The sequence below is a fragment of the Carcharhinus amblyrhynchos genome, chromosome 8 (genome assembly GCF_965287045.1).
Source record: "Carcharhinus amblyrhynchos chromosome 8, sCarAmb.v2.hapA, whole genome shotgun sequence".
Taxonomy (NCBI): domain Eukaryota; kingdom Metazoa; phylum Chordata; class Chondrichthyes; order Carcharhiniformes; family Carcharhinidae; genus Carcharhinus; species Carcharhinus amblyrhynchos.
This window is the reverse complement of record NC_137331.1, coordinates 126,391,871-126,414,674: the sequence shown is the minus strand read 5'-3', so window position 1 is coordinate 126,414,674 and position 22,804 is coordinate 126,391,871. Positions and strand designations below refer to the sequence as shown.

The 22,804-nt window shown below is 45.9% G+C and overlaps 1 protein-coding gene across 1 annotated transcript in view; it reads left to right on the top strand.

Annotated features, from left to right (window-relative positions):
* fastk (Fas-activated serine/threonine kinase) overlaps positions 1-22,804 on the top strand; it is a 62,627-nt gene that overhangs the window by 8,822 nt on the left and 31,001 nt on the right. The window contains exons 2-5 of the mRNA XM_080194793.1: positions 1,489-2,167; positions 14,003-14,473; positions 15,317-15,465; positions 21,609-21,825. Of these exons, the coding sequence (XP_080050919.1) occupies positions 1,534-2,167; positions 14,003-14,473; positions 15,317-15,465; positions 21,609-21,825 (1,471 nt within the window). The 5' untranslated portion in view covers positions 1,489-1,533. The remainder of the gene's footprint in view (positions 1-1,488; positions 2,168-14,002; positions 14,474-15,316; positions 15,466-21,608; positions 21,826-22,804) is intronic.

Below are 22,804 nucleotides of genomic sequence, written 5' to 3'. Positions count from 1 at the left end.
TATTATTAAACTAGAAAGAGTGCAGAAAAGATTTACTAGGATGCTACAAGGACTTGATAGTTTGAGTTATAAGGAGAGGCTGAATAGACTGGGACTTTTCTCTCTGGTGTGTCGAAGGCTGAGGGGTGATCTTGTAGAGGTCTATAAAATAATGAGGGGCGTAGATCAGCTAGATAGTCAATATCTTTTCCCAAAGATAGAGGAGTTTAAAACTAGAGGGCTTAAGTTTAAGCTGAGAGGGGAGAGATACAAAAGGGCAATTTTTTCACACAGAGGGTGGTGAGTGTCTGGAACAAGCTGCCAGAGATAGTAGTACAGGCGGTCCAATTATGTCTTTTAAAAAGCGTTTAGACAGTTACATGGGTGAGATGGGTATAGAGGGATATGGATTAAATGTGAGCCATTGGGATTTAGTGGTTTAAAAAAAAGGGCGGCTTGGGCAAGTTGGGCTAAATGGCCTTTTTCCATGCTGTAAACCTCTCTGACTCTATGGCTAAAATTGCAGCTTAGTTTTCAGTTTCTATGCTATTGGCCAGAGTCCAGGCGGCACTTAGCACTGCTGCTTCACAGCTCCAGTGACCTGGGTTCGATTCCCGGCTTGGGTCACTGTCTGTGTGGAGTTTGCACATTCTCCTCGTGTCTGCATGGGTTTCCTCCGGGTGCTCTGGTTTCCTCCCACAGTCAAAAGATGTGCAAGTTAGGTTGACTGGCCATGCTAAAATTGCCCTGTAGTCTCCTGAGTTGCGGGGAATTAGCGGGTAAATGTGTAGGGATAGAGGGGTAGAGCCTGGGTGGAATTGTGGTTGGTGCAGACTCGATGGGCTGAATGGCCTGTTTCTGCACTGACGGGTTTCTATGATTCTAATTCCATTCTTTCTTCAGTGGTTCCATTTGAAATGGATCTGTCCAGTCCCAGGCAGCGTGAGTTCAGTCTCACTGTTGTGATAGTTCAGGTTGGAGAGCTGGTTCATCTGCATTTCCTGCACAAGGGGCCAGTTCTATGGTCATGTGACTTGCAGCAGTCATTTCTTTAGTTTCATGGAGTGTCAGTATTTTGAACATGGCAACATAATAAAGCTCTGCATTTCATTTCACGTTATGTGGACCCAGCAGCTCGACACCACTGACTGTCATGGAAAGGGCTTCATTCAGGCCCCCTCATCCGCCTGTCAGTCTGTGACCAGTGAGATACCACAGGACAGTAATGGAATGCCAGTCTGCATTTTTGTACTCAAGTGTGTGGACTGGGATTAGTTTCATTCACCTGACTTTGAGGTCTTGGTGTTTGTCCGATGACTGGTTGCCTTTACTCAGGGTTATTCTGGAACCTTGCTGTGTCGGTCCAGCCTGTGCTGGATTTCCCATAACCTATTCTTGGATTGTGGGTGAGATTAGTGAGGTTTCATTGAATTCAGCTACGTTTTGTGACAGTAAATGTAGACTTTATTGTTCAGAGTGGTCTTACCTACTTTGTGTTTTTTTTTCAAGGTTTCTGCTGTTCTCCACACTCCCTCAAGGTGAGCGATACCTAAGATGCAAAGGTTGCCTCTGTGCTGCTTCAGTTCTCTGTTGCCAAGGAGAGCGAGTATTCTGCCGTTAGACGGACTGACTCATCTCAGCCTGAACTGCGTTCTCCGCTTCCTCCGTCAGGCCTGCCGCCCAACTGCTGCCCACCTGTCGAGGAGCCCAGGTGCCATGTACACGGCTCGCTACCATACCTGCAAGCCGCACATCTGGGCCGCCTATCCGGAGCATTTCCCTCACCTGTTCCAAGGGAGACAGAATGGGCACAAACTTCATCACTACCACCATCACCACCATTACCATCGTACCAAAAAGAAAACCTGGAACTTCATCCACGAAAAGATGAGCTACGACACTTTCTTCACCATGAAGAGGCTGATTGACCGTTCGAGGACTGTGGGAGAGGTGCTGCGTTGGGTGACACAGAACCCTGGCAAAATCTCCTACAATCATTACCCCATTGCCCTGCAGAAAATTGGCCAGATCCTGCAGCAGCTGTCTGGGGGATCCACTGGGGAGACGTATCACAGCCAGCTACTGGAGCTGGAAGATTTCCAGACACTCTGCGACTCCATTGTGGGTGACTGCTCCAAGTTTGATAATTTCAGCATTGTGAATTGTCTATATGCTGTTGCTGCGTTGGGTAAGAAACAGCCTCCCTTCTGTCTTTTCCATTCATAGAAACATAAAGATAGGAGCGTGAGGAGACCATTTGGCCCTTTGAGCCTGCTCCACCATTCATTGTGATCATGGCTGATCGTCCAACTCAATAGTCTAATCCTGCTTTCTTCCCATAACCTGTGATCCCATTCATCCTAAGTGCTATATCCAGCCACCTCTTGAATACATTCAATGTTTTGGCATCAACTACTTCCTGTGGGAATGAATTCCACAGGCTCACCACTCCCTGGGTGAAGAAATGCCTCCTCAACTTTGTCCCAAATGGTCTCCCCTGAATCCTCAGACTGTGACTCCTGGATCTGGACTCCCCCCACCATCGGGAACATCCTCCCTGCATCGATCCTGTCTTGTCCTATTAGAATTTAAAAGTCTCTATGCAATTCCCCCCTCATTCATCTGAACTCCAGTGAAAACAATGCTAACCTAGTCAATCTCTTCTCGTACATCAGTCCCACCATCCCAGGAATCAGCCTGGTAAACATTCGCTGCACTTCCTCGAGAGCAAGAACATCCTTCCTCAGAAAAGGAGACCAAAACTGCACACAATACTCTAGGTGTGGCCTCGCCAAGACTTTGTATAGTTGCAACACACGTCCCTGCTCCTGTACTTGAAACCCCTCGCACTGAAGGCCAACATACCATTTGCTGCCTTTACCGCCTGCTGCACCTGCATGCTTACCTTCAGTGACTGGTACACAAGGACACCCAGATCCCTCTGCACATTCCCCTCTCCCAATTTACACCCATTCAGGTGGTAATCTGCCTTCTTGTTTTTGCTTCCAAAGTGAACAATCTCACATTTATCCAAATTATACTGCATTTGCCTACTCGCCCAACCGCTCCAGATCATTCTGAAGAATCCCTGATCCTTGTCACAGTTCACTCTCCCACCCAACTCGGTATCATCTGCAAACTTTGAGATGTTACATTCTGTTCCCTCATCCAAATCATTAATATACATTGTGAAAGTCCAACAGGTTTATTTGGTAGTACGAGCTTTCAGAGCATTGCCCCTTCATCAGGTGGACAACACTCCAAAAGCTCATGCTACTAAATAAATCTGTTGGACTTTAACCTGGTGTTGTGAGACTACTTACTGTCCCTACCCCAGTCCAATGCTGGCAACACCACGCCATAAATTGTGAATAGCTGGGGTCCCAGAACTGACCCCTGTGCACCCCACCAGTTACTGCCTGCCAATTCGAAAAGGACCCATTAATCCTTACTCTTTGTTTCCTCTCTGCCAACCAGTTTTCTATCCATCTCAATACACTTCCCCAATCCCATGTGCTTTAATTTTTCATGATAATCTCTTGTGTGGGACTTTGTCAAACGCTTTATGGAAGTCCAAATATACCACATTTACTGGCTCCTCCTTGTCAACTCTACTAGTTACGTCTTCAAAGAATTCCAACAGATTTGTCAAGCATGATTTTCCCCTTCATAACTCCATGCTGACTGTGTCTGATCCTGACACTGCTTTTTAAATGCTCTGCTAGAAAGTCCTTGATAATGAATTTGAGAATGTTCCCCATTGCTGATGTTAAGCTTACTGGTCTATAATTCCCTGTTTTCTCTCTATTTCCCTTTTTGAATATTGAAGTGGCATTCACTACCCTCCAATCCGCAGGGACTGTTCCAGAGTCTATAGAATCCTGGAAGATGACCACCAATGCATCCACTATTTCTAGAGCCAGTTCCTTAAGTACTCTGGGATGTAGATTATCCGGCCCTGGGGATTTATCCACCTTCAATCCCACCACCTTTCCCAGCACCATTTCTCTACTAATGTTGATCTCCCTCAGTTCTTCCCTCTCATTAAATCTTGCATTCTCCAACATTTCTGGCATCTGATTTGTGTGCTCTTTTGTGAAGACAACCAAAATATGTATTCAATTGTTTGGCCATTTCTTTGTCCTCTATTATGCATTCCCTTGTTTCTGTCTTCACCAACCTCTTTCTCGTCATGTAGCTATAGAAACTCTAAGTGTCAGTCTTTATGTTCCCTGCGTCCCCATTTGGGATCATTGCCATGTGGTGGGTGGGATTTGAAACGTTTCTGCCCTCAGTCACATGGGAGGGAGTTGGAGTGGTCCTGCGTAAAGCTATCAGAATGCTTTATAGATGGTTTCTGCATAGACTCCAACTTGAAAGAAGATTAGTGAGGGCCGATGGTCTGGCACAGATGCAGTGATTGGAGAATATGTCCCTTGCCTGGGGTTAACAATGTGAAGTTGTCACCGAGTGAGGAGAAAGGTTGGAAGAAATTCCTTTGCACAATGAGCTGCTAAGAGTGTAGAATGCTTGGGGTCCTTGATTTATGCTGAATGCTTTGCCGAGGCAGTGGGAAGTGTAGGCAGAGTCAGTGGATGGGAGGCTGGTTTGCATGAAGAAATGGACTACATTCATGACCTTTTGTTATTCCTTGCAGTCTTGGGCAGAACAGGAGCCATACCAAGCTGTGATACAATGGAAAGAATGCTTTCTATGGTGCAGCTGTAGAAGTTGGTGAAAGTTGTAGCTGACGTGCCAAATTTCTTCCATCTTCTGAGAAAGTAGAGGTGTTGGTGGGCTTTCTTAACTATAGTGTCGGCATGGGGGGGACCAGGACAGGTTATTGGTGATCTGGTCACCTAAAAACTTGAAGCTCTTGACCCTTTCTACTTCATCCCTGTTCATGTAGACAGGGGCATATTCTCCTTTACGCTTCCTGAAGTCGAAGATAATCTCCATCATTTTGTTGACATTGAGGGAGAGATTATTATTGCAGCACCAGTTCACAACATTCTCTATCTTATTCCTTTGCTCTGTCTCGTTATTGATTGAGATCTGATCTTCTATGGTGGTGTCAGCAAGCTTGAAAATCAAATTGGAGGGGAATTTGGCTGCACAGTTATAGGTGTGTAAGGAGTATAGTAGGGGGCTGAGAACACAGCATTGTGGGGCACCAGTGTTGAGGATGATCGTGGAGGAGGTGTTGTTTCCTAACCTTACTGATTGTGGTCTGTGGGTTAGGGAGTCTAGGACTGGTCGCAGAGGGTGGAGCCGAGGCTCAGGCCACAGAGTGTGGAGATGAGTTTCATGAGAATAGGCTGAGCTGTAGTCAATAAATAAGAGTCTGACATAAGTGTCCTTGTTATCTAGGTATCTGGGAGAGTGCAAGGAATGACGTGGTACAAAGTTGATACAGAAACAATGAGAGTGGCCTCCTCTGCTATAAGAGCATAAGAGGATGGCAGTAGGAGCTGGAATAGACCATATGGTCCCTCGAGCCTACTCCACCATTCAATACGATCATGCCTGATCTTTGCCTCAATTCCCTTTTCCTGTCTGCTCCCCATATCCCTTGATTCCCATGAAGACCAAAATCTGTCCATCTCATTAATCTTGGAGCACCCACAACCCTCTGGGGTAGAGAATTCCAAAGATTCATAAGCCTTTCAGTAATTGCTCCACAGCTTGGTTCAAAATAATTGGCTCTGTCCTGAGACTGTGCCCCATGTTTTAGATTAAACATGGTAGGGGAAACTATCTCTGTGTCCACCTTGCTAAACCCCTTCAGAATCTGAAATATTTCAATGCAATCATCTCTCCTTCTCAATTTCAAAGAGTATCGGACCAGTTTACTCAGTGTCTTATCATAGGACAAACATTTCATTTCAGGAGTCAGTCCAGTGAACCTTTGCTGTACTGTTCCTTATATAGAGACCAAAACACCTTAAAGAATTCTAATAAATTCGTCAGGCGTGATTTCCCCTTCATGAGGCCATGCTGAATCTATTTGATTATACTCTATATTTGTAAATGCCCTGCTATTACATCCTCTATAATGGACTCGAACATTTTCCCAGTGACAGATGTTAAGCTAACTAGCTTATGTTTACCTGTTTTTGTCTCTCTCTTTGAATAAGTTACTGCATTGGCAGTTTCCCAATCCTCTGGGACTTTTCCAGAATTTAAAGATTATTGGAAGATTACTACCAGTGCATTCACTATCTCCCTAGCTACTTTCTTTAACATTCGAGGATGCAACCCTCTAGGGGACACATTGGCATTTAGTCCCGTTAGTTTCCCTAATACTACTTCTCCAGTGATAGTTATATTTATTTCCTTCCCCTCAACCCCCATGCCTTTGCCCCTTGATTTTCAGTATTTTTGGAATGCTATTTGTGTCTTCCACTGCAAAGACTAACACAAAGTTACATAGAGGAGCAAATATGTAAGGAGATTACAGATAGCTCCAAGAAAAATAGAGTGGTAATAGTAGATTTTAACTTTCCCAACGTTGACTGGGACAGCCATAGTATTAGAGGGTTGGATGGAGAGAAATTTGTTGAGTGTATTCAGGAAGAATTTCTCATTCAGTATGTGGATGGCCCGACTAGAGAGGGGGCAAAACTTGACTTCCTCTTGGGAAATAAGGTAGGGCAGGTGACAGAAGTGTTAGTGAGGGATCGCTTTGGGACCAGTGACCATAATTCTATTGGTTTTAAGATAGCTATGGAGAATGATAGGTCTGTCCCAAAAGTTAAAATTCTAAATTGGGGCAAGGCCAATTTTGATGGAATCAGGCAGGAACTTTCAAAAATTAATTGGGGGAGTCTGTGGGAAAGCAAAGGGATGCCTGGTAAGTGGCACGCTTTCAAAAGTGTGTTAACCAGGGTTCAGGATAAATACATTCCTCTTAGAGTGAAGGGCAAGGCTGGCGGAGGTTAGGAACGCTGGATGACTCAGGATATTGAGGCCCTGGTCAAGAAGAAGAAAGAGGCACATGACATGCACAGGCAGCTGGGATCAAGTGAATTCCTTGAAGAGTATAGGGGGTGTAGGAGTGAAGTTAAGAGGGAAATCAGGAGGGCAAAAAGGGGACACGAGATTGTTTTGGCAGACAAAGCAAAGGAGAATCCAAAGAGCTTCTACAAATACATAAAGGGCAAAAGAGTAACAAGGGAGAGAATGGGGCCTCTTAAGGATCAACAAGGGTCACCTATGTGCTGATCCACAAGAGATGGGTAAGATCCTAAATGACTATTTCTCATCAGTGTTTATTGTTGAGAAAAGCATGGATGTTAGGGAACTTGGGGAAATAAATAGTGACGTATTGAGGAGTGTACATATTACAGAGGAGGTGGTGCTGGAAGCCTTAAAGTGCATCAAGGTGGATAAATCCCCGGGACCTGATGAAGTGTATCCCAGGACATAATGGGAGACTAGGAAGGAAATTGTGGGTCCCTGAGCAGAGAATCATCGATAGTCACAGGTGAGGTGCCTCAAGATTGGAGAGTGACAAATGTTGTGCCTTTGTTTAAGAAGAGCTGCAGGGAAAAGCCTGGGAACTATCAGTAAGCCTAACATCTGTAGTGGGGAAGTTGTCAGAAGGTATTTTGAAAGACAGGATCTACGGGCATTTAAAGATACAAGGGCTGATTAGGGACAATCAGCATGGTTTTCTGAGTGGAAAATCATGTCTCTCAAATTTGATTGAGTTTTTTGAAAAAGTTCCCTAACATCCATGCCACCTCTGGCAGTTTATTCCAGACACTCACCACCCTCTGTGTGAACAAATTGCCCCTCTGGACACTTTTGTATCTCTCCCCTCTCACCTTAAACCTAAGGCTTCTAGTCTTAGACTCCCCTACCTTTGGGAAAATATATTGACTATCTAGCTCTCTGTGCCCCTCTTTTTTTTTATAGACCTCTGTAAGATCACCCCACAGCCTCCTACCCTTCAGAGAAAGAAGTCCCAGTCTATCCATCCTCTCCTTATAATTCAAACCATAAAGTTCCAGTAGCATCCTAGTAAACCTTTTCTGCACTCTTTGTAGTTTAATAACATCCTTTCTATGATAGAGTGACCAGAATTGCAGACAGTATGCCAGTGTCTTGTACAGCTTCAACAATTCCTGTATTTAACAACCAATTCTTGTATTCAGTGCTCTGACTGATAAAATCAAGCATGTCGAATGCCTTCTTCACTACTCTGTCCACTTGTGACTCCACTTTCAAGGAGCTATGAACATGTACCCCTAGATCTCTTTGTCCTGTAACTCTTCCCAACACCCTACCATTAACTAAGTCCTGCCCTTGTTCAATCTACCAAAATGCATCACCTCGCATTTGTCTAAAGTAAATGCCATCTGCCATTCGTCAGCCCACTGGCCCAATTGATCAAGATCTCTTTGTAGTCAGAAATAACTTGAAGAGTATAGGGGGTGTAGGAGTGAAGTCATCTATATGGATTTCAGTAAGGCGCTTGACAAAGTCCCTCATGGTAGGCTGGTAGAAAAGGTTAAGGTGCATGGGATACAAGGGCAGGTAGCTAGGTGGATTGAGAAAATTACAGTTTAGAAGAGTAGGAGGTGACTTGATTGAAATATATAAGATTCTGAGGGATCTAAACAAGGGGCATTTGGAGAGGATGCTTCCTCTTGTGGGAGAACGTAGAACTCGGGTCACTGTTTAAAATAAGGGGTCGCTTGTTTAAGACAGATGAGAATTATTTTCTCACAATGAGTGGTGAGTCTTTGGAAATCTCCCTCAGAAAGCATTGGAAGCAGAGTGTTTTTACAGCAGAGGTTAATAGATTCTTGATGAGCAAGGGAGTGAAAGGTTATCAAGGGTAGATAGGAATTTAGAGGAGGTTACAGTTGATCAGCCATGATCTTGTTGAATGGCAGAGTGGGGCCCCATAGCCTACTCTTGCTTCTGGTTTGTATATTGATATGCCTTTTGAGGAATCAAACGCACTACAACCACTGATTCCCCTTTCTTCACTCTGTTTGTTGCATCCTGAAAGAACTTCAGTGAAATTGCAAACAGTAGCATATGTGTAGCATTGAAGTGAGAACAGATTGAGTGAGATGGGTATTGGGCCATATTTATAAAAAACAAAGAACAACACAGCACGGGAAGCAGGCCCTTCGGTCCAACGAGCCTGTGCCGCCATTTTAACATTGAGTGACCGCCTCTACCCGTGACCTTTGTCTACACCTATTGGGGAAGATTGAGGGAAGACTAATTTAGGGACAATTTGTTACACCAAACAGCCTAAGAGCATGTTTTTGGGATAACAAAGAACAAAGAACAACCCAGCACGGGAAACAGGCCCTTCGGCCCAACGAGCCCACGCCGCCGCATCCTCCTACACCTACCCTGCCCTGCGTGTATGCGAGTGGAACCCCTAACTTAGCCAGATTCAGGGGAGAATAGTGTCAATTTGGTATACCAATCAGCCTAAGAGCACATCTTTGGGGTGTGGGAGGAAACCGGAGCGCCCGGAGGAAACCCATGCAACCACAGGGAGAATGCGCAAACTCCCACAGACAGGTCCAAATCCACGTATCTGCACAGCTAGCAGTGCTAGTCACTGAGCTGTTGCGGCGCCCGTCTACCGGTCCAGGATCAAGCACACACACCAACACGAAGTACTATGCTACTCCCGGAACCTCCAAGAGCAGCCCACGCACGACCCACCGTGTGCATGCCCCTTGTTTGACAACAAGGTGGACCTCCACCTGTGGAATAAAAAGACAAAAACGGTAACATATAAGTCTGCATTTCCGGTGTCTCCCGAGGCTCTGACCCTATTTAATACCCCCTACTATAACCCTCCATCCTTGTTTCGCTCATGTGTCTATCTAAGTAAACCTTAAACAAGTCCAACATGCCTGCCTCCACCACCCTACTCAGTAGCGCGTTCCGTACCCCCACGACCCTCTGCGTGAAGAACCTTCCTCTCACATCCAAATTATACTTCTCCCCCCTCACCCTTAGATCATGACCTCTCGTAATTGTACCCAATCTAGGGAGCAGCCTATCACTATTGACTCTATCTATCCCCTTCAGTATCTTATATACCTCTATCATGTCTCCCCTTAATCTCCGTCTTTCCAAGGAGAAAAGTCCCAGTTTCTCCAACCTTTCCTCATAACTCAGTCCTTCCATGCCAGGCAACATCCTGGTAAACCTCCTCTGCACCCTCCAGAGTCTTCACGTCCTTCCGGTAGTAAGGTGACCAGAACTGGATGCAGTACTCCAAATGCGGTCTAACCAACGTTCTGTACAACTGAAGCATTAGACGGCAGCTCCTATACTCTATACCCCTTCCTATAAAGGCTAGCATTCCATAAGCTTTCCTCACAACCTTCTCCACTTGTGTCGCAACCTTCATAGACTTGTGAACCTGCACTCCCAGGTCCCTCTGTATTTCTATAGAACGTAGAACACTACAGCACAAACAGGCCCTTCGGCCCGCGAGTTGTGCCGAACACATCAACACCTACCAATCTATAGACCTATCTATAACCCCCAATCCCATTAAACCCCATATACTCATCCAGAAGTCTTTTAAAACACCCCAGCGAGTTCGCCTCCACCACCACTGACGGCAGCCGATTCCATTCAGTCACCACCCTCTGAGTGAAAAACTTACCCCTAACATCACTTCTGTACTTGCCTCCCCGCACCTTAAATCTGTGTCCTCTCGTAGCGACCATTTCAACCCGGGGAAATAGCCTCTGAGAATCCACCCTATCTATTCCTCTCAACATTTTATAAACTTCTATCAGGTCACCTCTCAACCTTCGTCTCTCCAGGGAAAAGAGTCCCAGCTCCCTCAACCTAACTTCATAAGGCATGCCTCCCAGTCCACGCAACGTCCTTGTAAATCTCCTCTGTACCCTTTCAATAGCTTCTACGTCTTTCCTATAGTGAGGCGACCAGAACTGCGCACAGTACTCCAAATGAGGCCTGACAAGGGTCTTATAAAGTTGCAGCATTACCTCCCGACTCCTAAACTCAATCCCTCGATTAATGAAGGCCAGTACACCATACGCCTTCTTGACCACCTCTTCCACCTGCGAGGCCAATTTAAGAGTCCTGTGGACCTGGACCCCAAGATCCTTCTGCTCTTCAACACTACTAAGGCTCTTGCCCTTGATAGTGTACTCGTTCATCCCGTTGGTTCTGCCAAAATGGACGACTACGCATTTATCCGCGTTGAAGTCCATCTGCCACTTCTCCGCCCAGTCCTGCATCCTATTTATGTCCTGCTGCAACTCTTGACATCCTTCCAGACCATCCACAACACCACCGACCTTCGTGTCATCAGTGAACTTACTTACCCATCCCTCCACTTCCTCATCCAGGTCATTTATGAAAATGACAAACAGCAAGGGTCCTAGAACAGATCCCTGGGGCACTCCACTGGTGACTGACCTCCATTCAGAAAAAGACCCATCCACAACCACTCTCTGCCTTCTGCAGGCAAGCCAGTTCTGGATCCACAAGGCCAAAGGCCCTTGGATCCCATGCCCTCTCACCTTCTCAAGAAGTCTTGCATGGGGGACCTTATCAAACGCCTTGCTGAAGTCCATGTACACCACGTCCACGGCACTTCCTTCGTCAATGTGTTCAGTCACATTATCGAAGAACTCAACGAGGCTCGTAAGGCACGACCTGCCCTTGACAAATCCATGCTGACTATTCCTGATCATGTCAAACCTCTCCAAATGCTCGTAAATCTTGTCCCTCAGAAGCCTCTCCATCAGCTTACCAACCACTGAGGTCAGACTCACCGGTCGGTAATTTCCCGGGCTATCTCTGTTCCCTTTCTTGAAAATAGGGAATACATCCGCACTCCTCCAATCTTCCGGAACCTCTCCCGTCTCCATTGACGACGCAAAGATCATCGCCAGGGGCTCTGCAATCACTTCCCTCGCCTCCCACAGTATCCTGGGGTACATCCCATCTGGTCCTGGTGACTTATCTATCTTGATAGAATTCAAAAGTTCTAACACATCCTCCTCCTTAATATCCACATACTCAATCTTTTCCATCTGCTGCAAATCCATAGCAAAATCTCCCAGATCAGCTTCCACTGTGAATACTGAGGCAAAGTACTCATTAAGCACCTCTGCCATTTCTTCTGGTTCCACACAGACCTTTCCCCCTTCACCTTTTATAGGGCCTATCCCTTCTCTTCTCATCCTTTTACCTTTCACATATTTATAGAAGGCCTTGGGATTCTCCTTAATCTTACCCACCAAGGTCTTCTCATGACCCCTTCTGGCTCTCCTAATTTCCCTTTTAAGCTCCTTTCTACAGTCTTTATACTCCTCAAGATCCTTAACCTCTCCTAGTTCCCTGAACCTTTTGTACACCTTCCTTTTCCTCCTGACTAGGTTCAACACAGCCTTCGTGCACCACGGTTCCCGCGACCTACCAAAACCTCCTTGTCTCATCGGAACGTTGTCATGCAGAGCTCCAGACAAACATTCTTTGAATATCCGCCACCTTCCTTCGGTACTTTTCCCTAAGAACACCTCCTTTCAGTTTATTTGTCCAAGTAACTTCCTGACTTCTTCGTATCTCCCCTTACTCCAGACAAACACCTTCCTAGCCTGCCTGATCCTATCTTGTTCCAATGCAATTGTGAAGGAGATAGAGTTATGGTCACCATTCCCAAGATGCTCTCCTACCATCACCTGCCCTGGTTCATTCGCCAGTACCAGGTCAAGTACAGCCTCTCCCCTCGTAGGCTTATCCACATACTGTGTCAGGAAACCTTCCTGAACACACCTAACAAACTCCTCCCCATCCAAACCCCTTACCCTAGGGATATTCCAGTCGATGTTTGGGAAATTGAAGTCTCCCATCACGACAACTCTGTTATTAATACATCTCTCCAGAATCTGTTTCCCTATCTGCACTTCAACTTCCCTGTCACTATTGGGCGGCCTGTAGAATACACCCAGCAAAGTTTTCGACCCTTTGCTATACCCCTTTTCTATAGTCCTAATCGGTCTACCTTTTATCACGTGGCTCCTCTCTGCATTATTCCTTCCAAAATGCATCACCTCGCATTTGTCAGGATTAAATTCTATCTGCCCAATGTATCAACCTATCTATATCCTGCTGTATCACCTGACATTCCACCTCAGTATCCGCCAATCCTGCCATCTTGGTGTCATCCGCAAACTTGCTGATCACACCACGTACGCTCTCTTCCAAGTCATTTATGTATACTACAAAGAGGAGAGGTCCCAGTACTGAGCCCTGCGGCACACCACTGGTCACTGGCCTCCAGCCCGACAAGGTCCCCTCAACAACTACCCTCTGTCTCCTATTACCCAGCCAGTTCTCAATCCACCTAGCTACCTGCCCTTGTATCCCATGCATCTTAACCTTTTCTACCAGCCTACCATGAGGGACTTTGTCAAACGCCTTACTGAAATCCATATAGATGACATCAGCGGCTCTCCCATCGTCAACCGTTTTTGTCACCAAATGGTGGTTTCCTCCCAAATGGGATGTGGGAGGAAACTGGAGCACTCAGAGAAAACCCACGCAATCATGGGGAGAATGTGCAAACTCCCACAGACATCGGCCCAAATCCATGTATCTGTACAGCAAACAGTGATAGTCACTGAGCTGTCATGTTGCTCGTCAGATGGTCCAGTTTAAGCGTACACTAACGACGTGAAGTACGAGGCAACTCTTGAAGCAACATCCAAGAGCAGCCCTCGCACGACCCACTGCGTGTATGCCCCTTGTTGGTCAACAAGGAGAGAGTTCGGGGGGGTTTGGATGAAACTTCAAACTTCCAGCCTCACACTAAGACCATCCTTTATCCAGGCATGACTTGTAGAATCGTGAGGCCCATTATCTGTGTTCCCTTGTTGTGAGACAACATGCCTTCACTTTATCATCACTTTACAGCCTTTAAGTAGTCAGAGAATAATTTGTTTTTGATCATTGTTCTGTGGCAGTCAAGTTTTTCTTCTCTTTGGGCTGCCAGGTCTTCCAAGCGATTCCAAGATTGTTCAGGTGCTGGAGGAGGAATCACGGATCCGCCTCTCACAGTTCAATCAGAAAGATATCTCCATGGTTTTCAGCAGCATCATGAAACTACATCCATCCACCGAGCACCCATTGGTTGAAAGCTGTCTCACTGGCCTCGAAAAGAACATTGAGAAGGAGCGTCACCCTCAGACACTTTTCCTCTTGCTGTCCTACTACAAACTGAAAGCCCAGGAGCTGCAATCTGATAGTTACAGCAGTGATCAGCTTCTCAACAACCGGAAGATTCTGCGATTAGTCAAGCACACTCTGGGCCACGTTACCAACGTGAGGGACCATGAGCTGACCCTGCTGGATGAGATGTTGGCCATCTGTTCCCGGGAGACCAGCAATAAATCACTGGAGCTGATCTTCAGTTCTCAACTCTTCTATGAGAACAGGCAGGAAAAATTCATCAGCAGCTTGGCAGGTAGGAGGCTGACAGCCTTTCGCTCAGCACTCTGTCATAATCAGTAAGAATGGAAATCTATTAAGCCAGTGTTGCACTGCAACACACCTTCACCTCTGTGATCTTCCCTGCACTATAATATAGCTTTATACCGTCTTCATGCCTGATCCATGACAGCACCCAAACTGTCTCTTAGAGTGAACCCCCAACCCTGTGTCCATTCTAGGTCCTCATCACTGTATCTGCTTATCTCTAACCCTTCCTGATAAGCTGATTTTATTTTTACACTTGAACCGCAACACACAACAGTAACAAATCGATCATGCCCTCCTGCCTTTCCAACTCTATGTTGGGGCTTTAGTTGTACTATTACTGATTGCTTCCGCTACCTCAATACATATTTAATTTGATCTATTATTGTCATGTGTATTGGGATACAGTGAAAAGTATTGTTTCTTGCACGCGATATAGACAAAACATACCATTCATAGAGTACATAGGGGAGAAAGAAAGGATGCAGAATGTAGTGTTACAGTCATAGTGTGTAGAGAAAGATCAACTTAACATAAAGTAGGTCCATTCAGAAGTCTGATGGCAGCAGGGAAGAAGCTGTGCTTGACCTGTATTTGTATGACCTGAGACAGAGGGCATCTAAAGGCCAGTCAGCTCAAAAGGGCTTTGCAGCTCAGCAAGGTTGTGTCTTTATCTGATCTAAATGGTCATGACCTCAGCACAAGTCACAGCCTGAGATCAGGAATAGGAGCCTGGTTATCCCATTGCCTGAAGTTGCTCTGGGTCACACCAAGCCATTGCGTTAAGAAGGATTCACAACCTCTTTTGTGAGGATATTTCTTTCTACTTTAGAGGAACTTCCGAAGAAAGTGGACAGCATCACCCCCTATACCATGGCACTCATTGCAAAGTATATCGCTCGCCATCGACTGCGTGAGACGAAGCTTCTGGACACAATTGCAGAATTTCTCATCAAAAAGGGTGAATACCTGGACAGTAAGGTAATTACTTACAGCTTCTCTGATATAATCCTCCGGTGCTTCACCACTTAGTGAGGGTTGTGGTCAGTATTGATTGAGGTGATTGGAGGAAAATGAAACAACTTAGTTTTATCTAGCAACTTTAACATAAAATGTCCCATGCACTTCACACAAATGTTATTATGCAAAGTTTGACACCAGTTTGCAGAAGGTGATGTTCAGATGCCTAAAGCTTGTTCGATAATCACGGGTGAGGTGCCTAAAGATTGGAGAGTGGCAAATGTTGTGCCTTTGTTTAAAAAGGGCTGCAGGGAAAAGCCTGGGAACTACAGGCCAGTGAGCCTCACATCTGTGGTAAATTAATTGTTGGAAGGTATTTTGTGAGACAGGATCTACAGGCATTTAGAGACGCAAGGACTGACTAGGGACAGTCAGCATGGCTTTGTGAGTGGAAAACCATGTCTCACAAATTTAATTGAGTTTTTTGAAGGGGTAACCAAGAAAATAAATGAGGGCAGTGCAGTTGATGTTGTCTGCATGGACTTTAGTAAGGCCTTTGACAAGGTTCTGCATGGTAGGTTGTTGCATGAAGTTAAATCTCACGGGATCCAGGGTCAGGTATCTAAATGGATACAAAATTGGCTTCTTGACAGAAGCCAGAGGTGGTTGTAGAGAGTTATTTTTCAAACTGGAAGCCTGTGACCAATGAAGTGCCTCCGGGATCAGTGCTGGGTCCATTGTTATTTGTCATTTATATTAATGATTTGGGTGAGAATGTAGGGGGCATCGTTTGTGAGTTTGCAGATGACACCAAGATTGGTGGCATAGTGGACAGTGAAGAAAGTTATCTCCAGTTGCAACGGGATCTTGATCAATTGGGCCAGTGGGCTGACGAATAGCTGATGGAGTTTAATTTAGACAAATGTGAGGTGATGCATTTTGGTAGATTGAACAGGACAGGACTTACTCAGTAGGGCGTTTGGGAATGTTACAGAACAAAGAGGTCCAGGGGTACATGTTCATAGCCCTTGAAAGTGGAGTCACAGGTGGACAGAGTGGTGAAGAAGGCATTCGGCATGCTTGGTTTCATCAGTCAGAACATTGAATACAGGAATTAAGACGTCTTGTTAAAGTTGTACAAGACATTGGTCACCCTATTATACAAAGGATATTATTAAACTAGAAAGAGTGCAAAAAAGTTTTACTAGAATGCTACCAGGACTTGATGGATTGAGTTATAAGGAGAGGCTGAATAGACTGGGACTTTTTGCTCTGGAGCGTAGGAGGCTGAGGGGTGATCTTATAGAGGTCTATAAAATAATGAGGGGCACAGATCAGCTAGATAGTCAATAACTTTTCCCAAAGGTAGGGGAGTCTAAAACTAGAGGGCATAGGTTTAAGGTGAGAGGGGAGACATACAAAATTGTCCAGAGGGGCAATTTTTTTCATGATGTGGGTATGCCGGCGTTGGACTGGCGTAAACACAGTAAAAAGTCTGACAACACCAGGTTTTAGTCCAACCTATTTATTTGATAACATACTCACAGGCTTTCGGGGTTAGTCCCTTCGTCAGGTGAATGGAGAGTTCTGGCCTCAGACAGAGCATATAAAGCACAGACAGTTTAGAGATTACTGATTAGAATGCGAATCCTTACACCTAACCTGCTGTTCAAGACCTGAAGTGGCTGATAATGTGAGTGGAAGGAGCACTGATCACAGTTTAAAGAGATGTGTATTGTCTCCAGACAGTACAGTAAGTGAGGTTTTGCAAACCCAGGCAAGTCACGGGGGTTACAGGTAGTGCAACATGAACCCAAGATCCCTGTTGAGTCCATCCTCATGTGTGCGGAACTTGGCTATCAGTCTCTGTTCAGCGACTCTGCGCTGTCGTGTGTCGTGAAGGCCGCCTTGGAGAATGCTTACCCGAAGGTCAGAGGCTGAATGCCCGTGACCACTGAAGTGTTCGCCAACAGGAAGGGAAGTCTTGCCTGGTGATTGTCGAGCGACTTTCATCTACGACAACGGATGAATGAACGGTCTCAACAGGGATCTTGGGTTCATGTCGCACTACCTGTAACCCCCGTGACTTGCCTGGGTTTGCAAAACCTCACTTACTGTACTGTCTGGAGACAATACACATCTCTTTAAACTGTGATCAGTGCTCCTTCCACTCACATTATCAGCCACTTCAGGTCTTGAACAGCAGGTTAGGTGTAAGGATTCGCATTCTAATCAGTAATCTCTAAACTGTCTGTGCTTTATATGCTGTCTGAGGCCAGAACTCTCCATTCACCTGACGAAGGGGCTAACCCCGAAAGCTTGTGAGTATATTATCAAATAAATAGGTTGGACTAAAACCTGGTGTTGTCAGACTTTTTACAATTTTTTTCACACAGAGGGTGGTGAGTGTCTGGAGCAAGCTGCCAGAGGTAGTAGTAGAGGCAGGTACAATTTTATCTTATAAAAAGCATTTGGACAGTTACATGGGTACGATGGGTATAGAAGAATATAGGCCAAATGCAGGCAATTGGGATTAGCTTAGAGGTATTAAGAAAAAGGCGGCACGGACAAGTTGGGCCGAAGGGCCTGTTTCCATGCTGTAAACCTCTATGACTGTATGACTCTAAAAGGTACGGTTTAAGGATGATGTTAAAGAAGGAGAGAAAGTTGGAATGGTTTCAGGAGAGAGGCTTTCAGGGTTTTGGCTTCAGTGGCGAAATAATTAAAATCAGAGATGCTCAAGAGGCCAGAATTGGAGCACTGACATCGTGGAGGTTGGAAGATATTCAGACGTGGACAAGACCAGGGTGGTCCCATGGGATGATCTGGAGATGGGGCTCATGATCCCAAGGAGCAAACAGAAGATAGGGAGGGTGAATCCATGGAGCAATCTGGGATTTGGGAAGGAAATTCCCACAGAGCAATCTGGCCACAGGAACATAAGAACATAAGAAATAGGAGCAGGAGTAGGCCATCTGGCCCTTCGAGCCTGCCCCGCCATTCAATAAGATCATGGCTGATCTGTCGTGGCTCAGTTCCACATTCCCGCCCTCTCCCCATAACCCTTAATCCCCTTTTTTTTATCAAAAACCCCAAGGTGGAATCCATGGAGCAATCTGGCTATAGGGAGGGTGATCCCACAGAAGGACCCAGGGATAGGACTGGTGATTCCCACAGACGGATCTGCAGATGGAGAACTTGTGAATATCTGCAGGGGATTTCTAAGACTCTAAGTATACACCGGAGGTTTCTAAAGGAAATTGTTTCTAAAGGAAATAACAGAGTTGTCGTGATGGGAGACTTCAATTTCCCAAACATCGACTGGAATATCCCTAGGGTAAGGGGTTTGGATGGGGAGGAGTTTGTTAGGTGTGTTCAGGAAGGTTTCCTGACACAGTACGTGGATAAGCCTACGAGGGGAGAGGCTGTACTTGACCTGGTACTGGCGAATGAACCAGGGCAGGTGACGGATCTCTCGGTAGGAGAGCATCTTGGGAATGGTGACCATAATTCTATCTCCTTCACAATTGCATTGGAACGAGATAGGATCAGGCAGGCTAGGAAGGTGTTTGTCTGGAGTAAGGGGAGATACGAAGAAGTCAGGAAGTTACTTGGACAAATAAACTGGAAGGAGGCGTTCTTAGGGAAAAGTACCGAAGGAAGGTGGCGGATATTCAAAGAATGTTTGTCAGGAGCTATGCATGACAACGTTCCGATGAGACAAGGGGGTTTTGGTAGGTCGCGGGAACCGTGGTGCATGAAGGCTGTGTTGAACCTAGTCAGGAGGAAAAGGAAGGTGTACAAAAGGTTCAGGGAACTAGGAGAGGTTAAGGATCTTGAGTATAAAGACTGTAGAAAGGAGCTTAAAAGGGAAATTAGGAGAGCCAGAAGGGGTCATGAGAAGACCTTGGTGGGTAAGATTAAGGAGAATCCCAAGGCCTTCTATAAATATGTGAAAGGTAAAAGGATGAGAAGAGAAAGGACAGGCCCTATAAAAGGTGAAGGGGAAAGGTCTGTGTGGAACCAGAAGAAATGGCAGAGGTGCTTAATGAGTACTTTGCCTCAGTATTCACAGTGGAAGCTGATCTGGGAGATTTTGCTACGGATTTGCAGCAGATGGAAAAGATTGAGTTTGTGGATATTAAGGAGGAGGATGTGTTAGAACTTTTGAATTCTATCAAGATAGATAAGTCGCCGGGACCAGATGGGATGTACCCCAGGATACTGTAGGAGGCGAGGGAAGTGATTGCAGAGCCCCTGGCGATGATCTTTGCGTCGTCAATGGAGACGGGAGAGGTTCCGGAAGATTGGAGGAGTGCGGATGTATTCCCTATTTTCAAGAAAGGGAACAGAGATAGCCCGGGAAATTACCGACCGGTGAGTCTGACCTCAGTGGTTGGTAAGCTGATGGAGAGGCTTCTGAGGGACAAGATTTACGAGCATTTGGAGAGGTTTGACATGATCAGGAATAGTCAGCATGGATTTGTCAAGGGCAGGTCGTGCCTTACGAGCCTAGTTGAGTTCTTCGATAATGTGACTGAACACATTGACGAAGGAAGTGCCGTGGACGTGGTGTACATGGACTTCAGCAAGGCATTTGATAAGGTCCCCCATGCAAGACTTCTTGAGAAGGTGAGAGGGCATGGGATCCAAGGGCCTTTGGCCTTGTGGATCCAGAACTGGCTTGCCTGCAGAAGGCAGAGAGTGGTTGTGGATGGGTCTTTTTCTGAATGGAGGTCAGTCACCAGTGGAGTGCCCCAAGGATCTGTTCTAGGACCCTTGCTGTTTGTCATTTTCATAAATGACCTGGATGAGGAAGTGGAGGGATGGGTAAGTAAGTTCGCTGATGACACGAAGGTCGGTGGTGTTGTGGATGGTCTGGAGGGATGTCAAAAGTTGCAGCAGGACATAAATAGGATGCAGGACTGGGCGGAGAAGTGGCAGATGGACTTCAACGCGGATAAATGTGTAGTCGTCCATTTTGGCAGAACCAACGGGATGAACGAGTACACTATCAAGGGCAGGAGTCTTAGTAGTGTTGAAGAGCAGAAGGATCTTGGGGTCCGGGTCCACAGGACTCTTAAATTGGCCTCGCAGGTGGAAGAGGTGGTCAAGAAGGTGTATGGTGTACTGGCCTTCATTAATCGAGGGATTGAGTTTAGGAGGCGGGAGGTAATGCTGCAACTTTATAAGACCCTTGTCAGGCCTCATTTGGAGTACTGTGCGCAGTTCTGGTCGCCTCACTATAGGAAAGACGTAGAAGCTATTGAAAGGGTACAGAGGAGATTTACAAGGATGTTGCCTGGATTGGGAGGCATGCCTTATGAAGTTAGGTTGAGGGAGCTGGGTCTCTTTTCCCTGGAGAGACAAAGGTTGAGAGGCGACCTGATAGAGGTTTATAAAATGTTGAGAGGAATAGATAGGGTGGATTTTCAGAGGCTATTTCCCCGGGTTGAAATGGTCGCTACGAGAGGACACAGGTTTAAGGTGCGGGCAGGCAAGTACAGAAGTGATGTTAGGGGTAAGTTTTTCACTCAGAGGGTGGTGAGTGAATGGAATCGGCTGCCGTCAGTGGTGGTGGAGGCGAACTCGCTGGGGTCTTTTAAAAGACTTCTGGATGAGTATATGGGGTTTAATGGGATTGGGGGTTATAGATAGGCCTAAAGATTGGTAGGTGTTGATGTGATCGGCGCAATTCGTGGGCCGAAGGGCCTGTTTGTGCTGTAGTGTTCTATGTTCTAAATTGCCAGGAGAGTTAGTAGTTACAGGGGTCTCTGGGTGGGAATATTTACAGATGGCCCCTTGGAATTTGTGGATATCTATACTCTGGATATTTACAGGGGTCCCTGGGAAAATGAAAATATTTACAGAGGGATTCCAGGAATCAATAAATACAATGGAGAGTTCCCGAGAGTGCGTCCCAGACAGTGGGAGAATGTTTACAGTGGTTCCCCGGGGTTATGTGGGAGGGTGCGAATGTTTGCAGGGATTGAGTGTGAATTTATAAGTTAAGAGCCTGATCTGGGCATTGATCTGGGACCTCGAATCTGTATGGTGAAGTAACATACTGCTCCTAGCAGTGGGCCATTGATGGCCATTGCTTTTGGGTATGGCAAGTTTGGAACATGTTAGACAGTGTTTGACTAAGTTTTATTGTATTACAGGTAATTCAGAAGCTCGTCTTCCCGTTCAGTCGCATGAACTACAAACCTTCCAATGAAGCCAAGTTCTTTGAAAAGCTGGAGTCGGTGCTGGAGATTAAAGCCATGAACTCACCCCTAGCCACAGTCAATATCTTCATGTCCATGTTCCAACTTGGACACTTCCCGGGAGCGATACTCGACCGAGTCTTCTCTGCTGCTTTCATTAACAATGTGATGAGTATGAGCTCACTTTATAACCTCTGTGGGGTGAGGGGGATGGGATTTACTCAGAGTGGGAGTAGGGGGGCAGTAGTAAACAAACTGTCAGCCCTCAGAGGGAATATGGCAAAGAACTGGGGTGAGGTTACTTAACGTGATGCAAAAAGCCAAGAACTGGTTAACCCATGCGTCCTTATACCCGGTTACTCATCACAGACTGCCCATCAGTACCATTGCACTCCAGAGTCCTTGTCAGGGGTACTGTATAAGAACATAAGAACTAGGAGCAGGAGTAGGCCATCTGGCCCCTCGAGCCTGCTGCACCATTCAGTAAGATCATGGCTGATCTTTTTGTGGACTCAGCTCTACTTACCTGCCCGCTCATCATATCCATTAATTCTGCTACTGCTCAAAAATTTATCTATCCTTGTCTTGAAAGTTTTCAATGAGGTAGCCTCAACTGGGCAGGGAATTCCACAGATTCACAACCCTTTGTGTGTGAAGTTCCTCCTCAACTCAGTCCTAAATCTGCTTCCCCTTATTTTGAGGCAGTGCCCCTTAGTTCTAGTTTCACCTGCCAGTGGAAACAACTTCCCTGTTCTACTTATCTATTCCCTCATAATCTTATATGTCTTTATAAGGTTCTCCCTCATTCTCCTGAATTCCAATGAGTATAGCCCCAGTCTACTCAAGTCTGTCCTCATAAGCCAACCCTCTCAACTCCAGAATCAACCTAGTGAATCTCCTCTGCACCCTCTCCAGTGCCAGTATATCCTTTCTCAAGTAAGGAGACCAAAACTGTACACAGTACCCCAGGTGTGGCCTCACCAGCACCTTATACAACAGTTTTGAAACTCCATCCCTCTAGCAATAAAGGACAAAATTTCATTTGTCTTCTTAATTACTGCAAACCAACTCCTTGGGATTCTTCCACAAGGACACCCAGGTCCCTCTGCACAGCCAAATACAGCAACTTTTTACCATTTAAATAGTAGTCT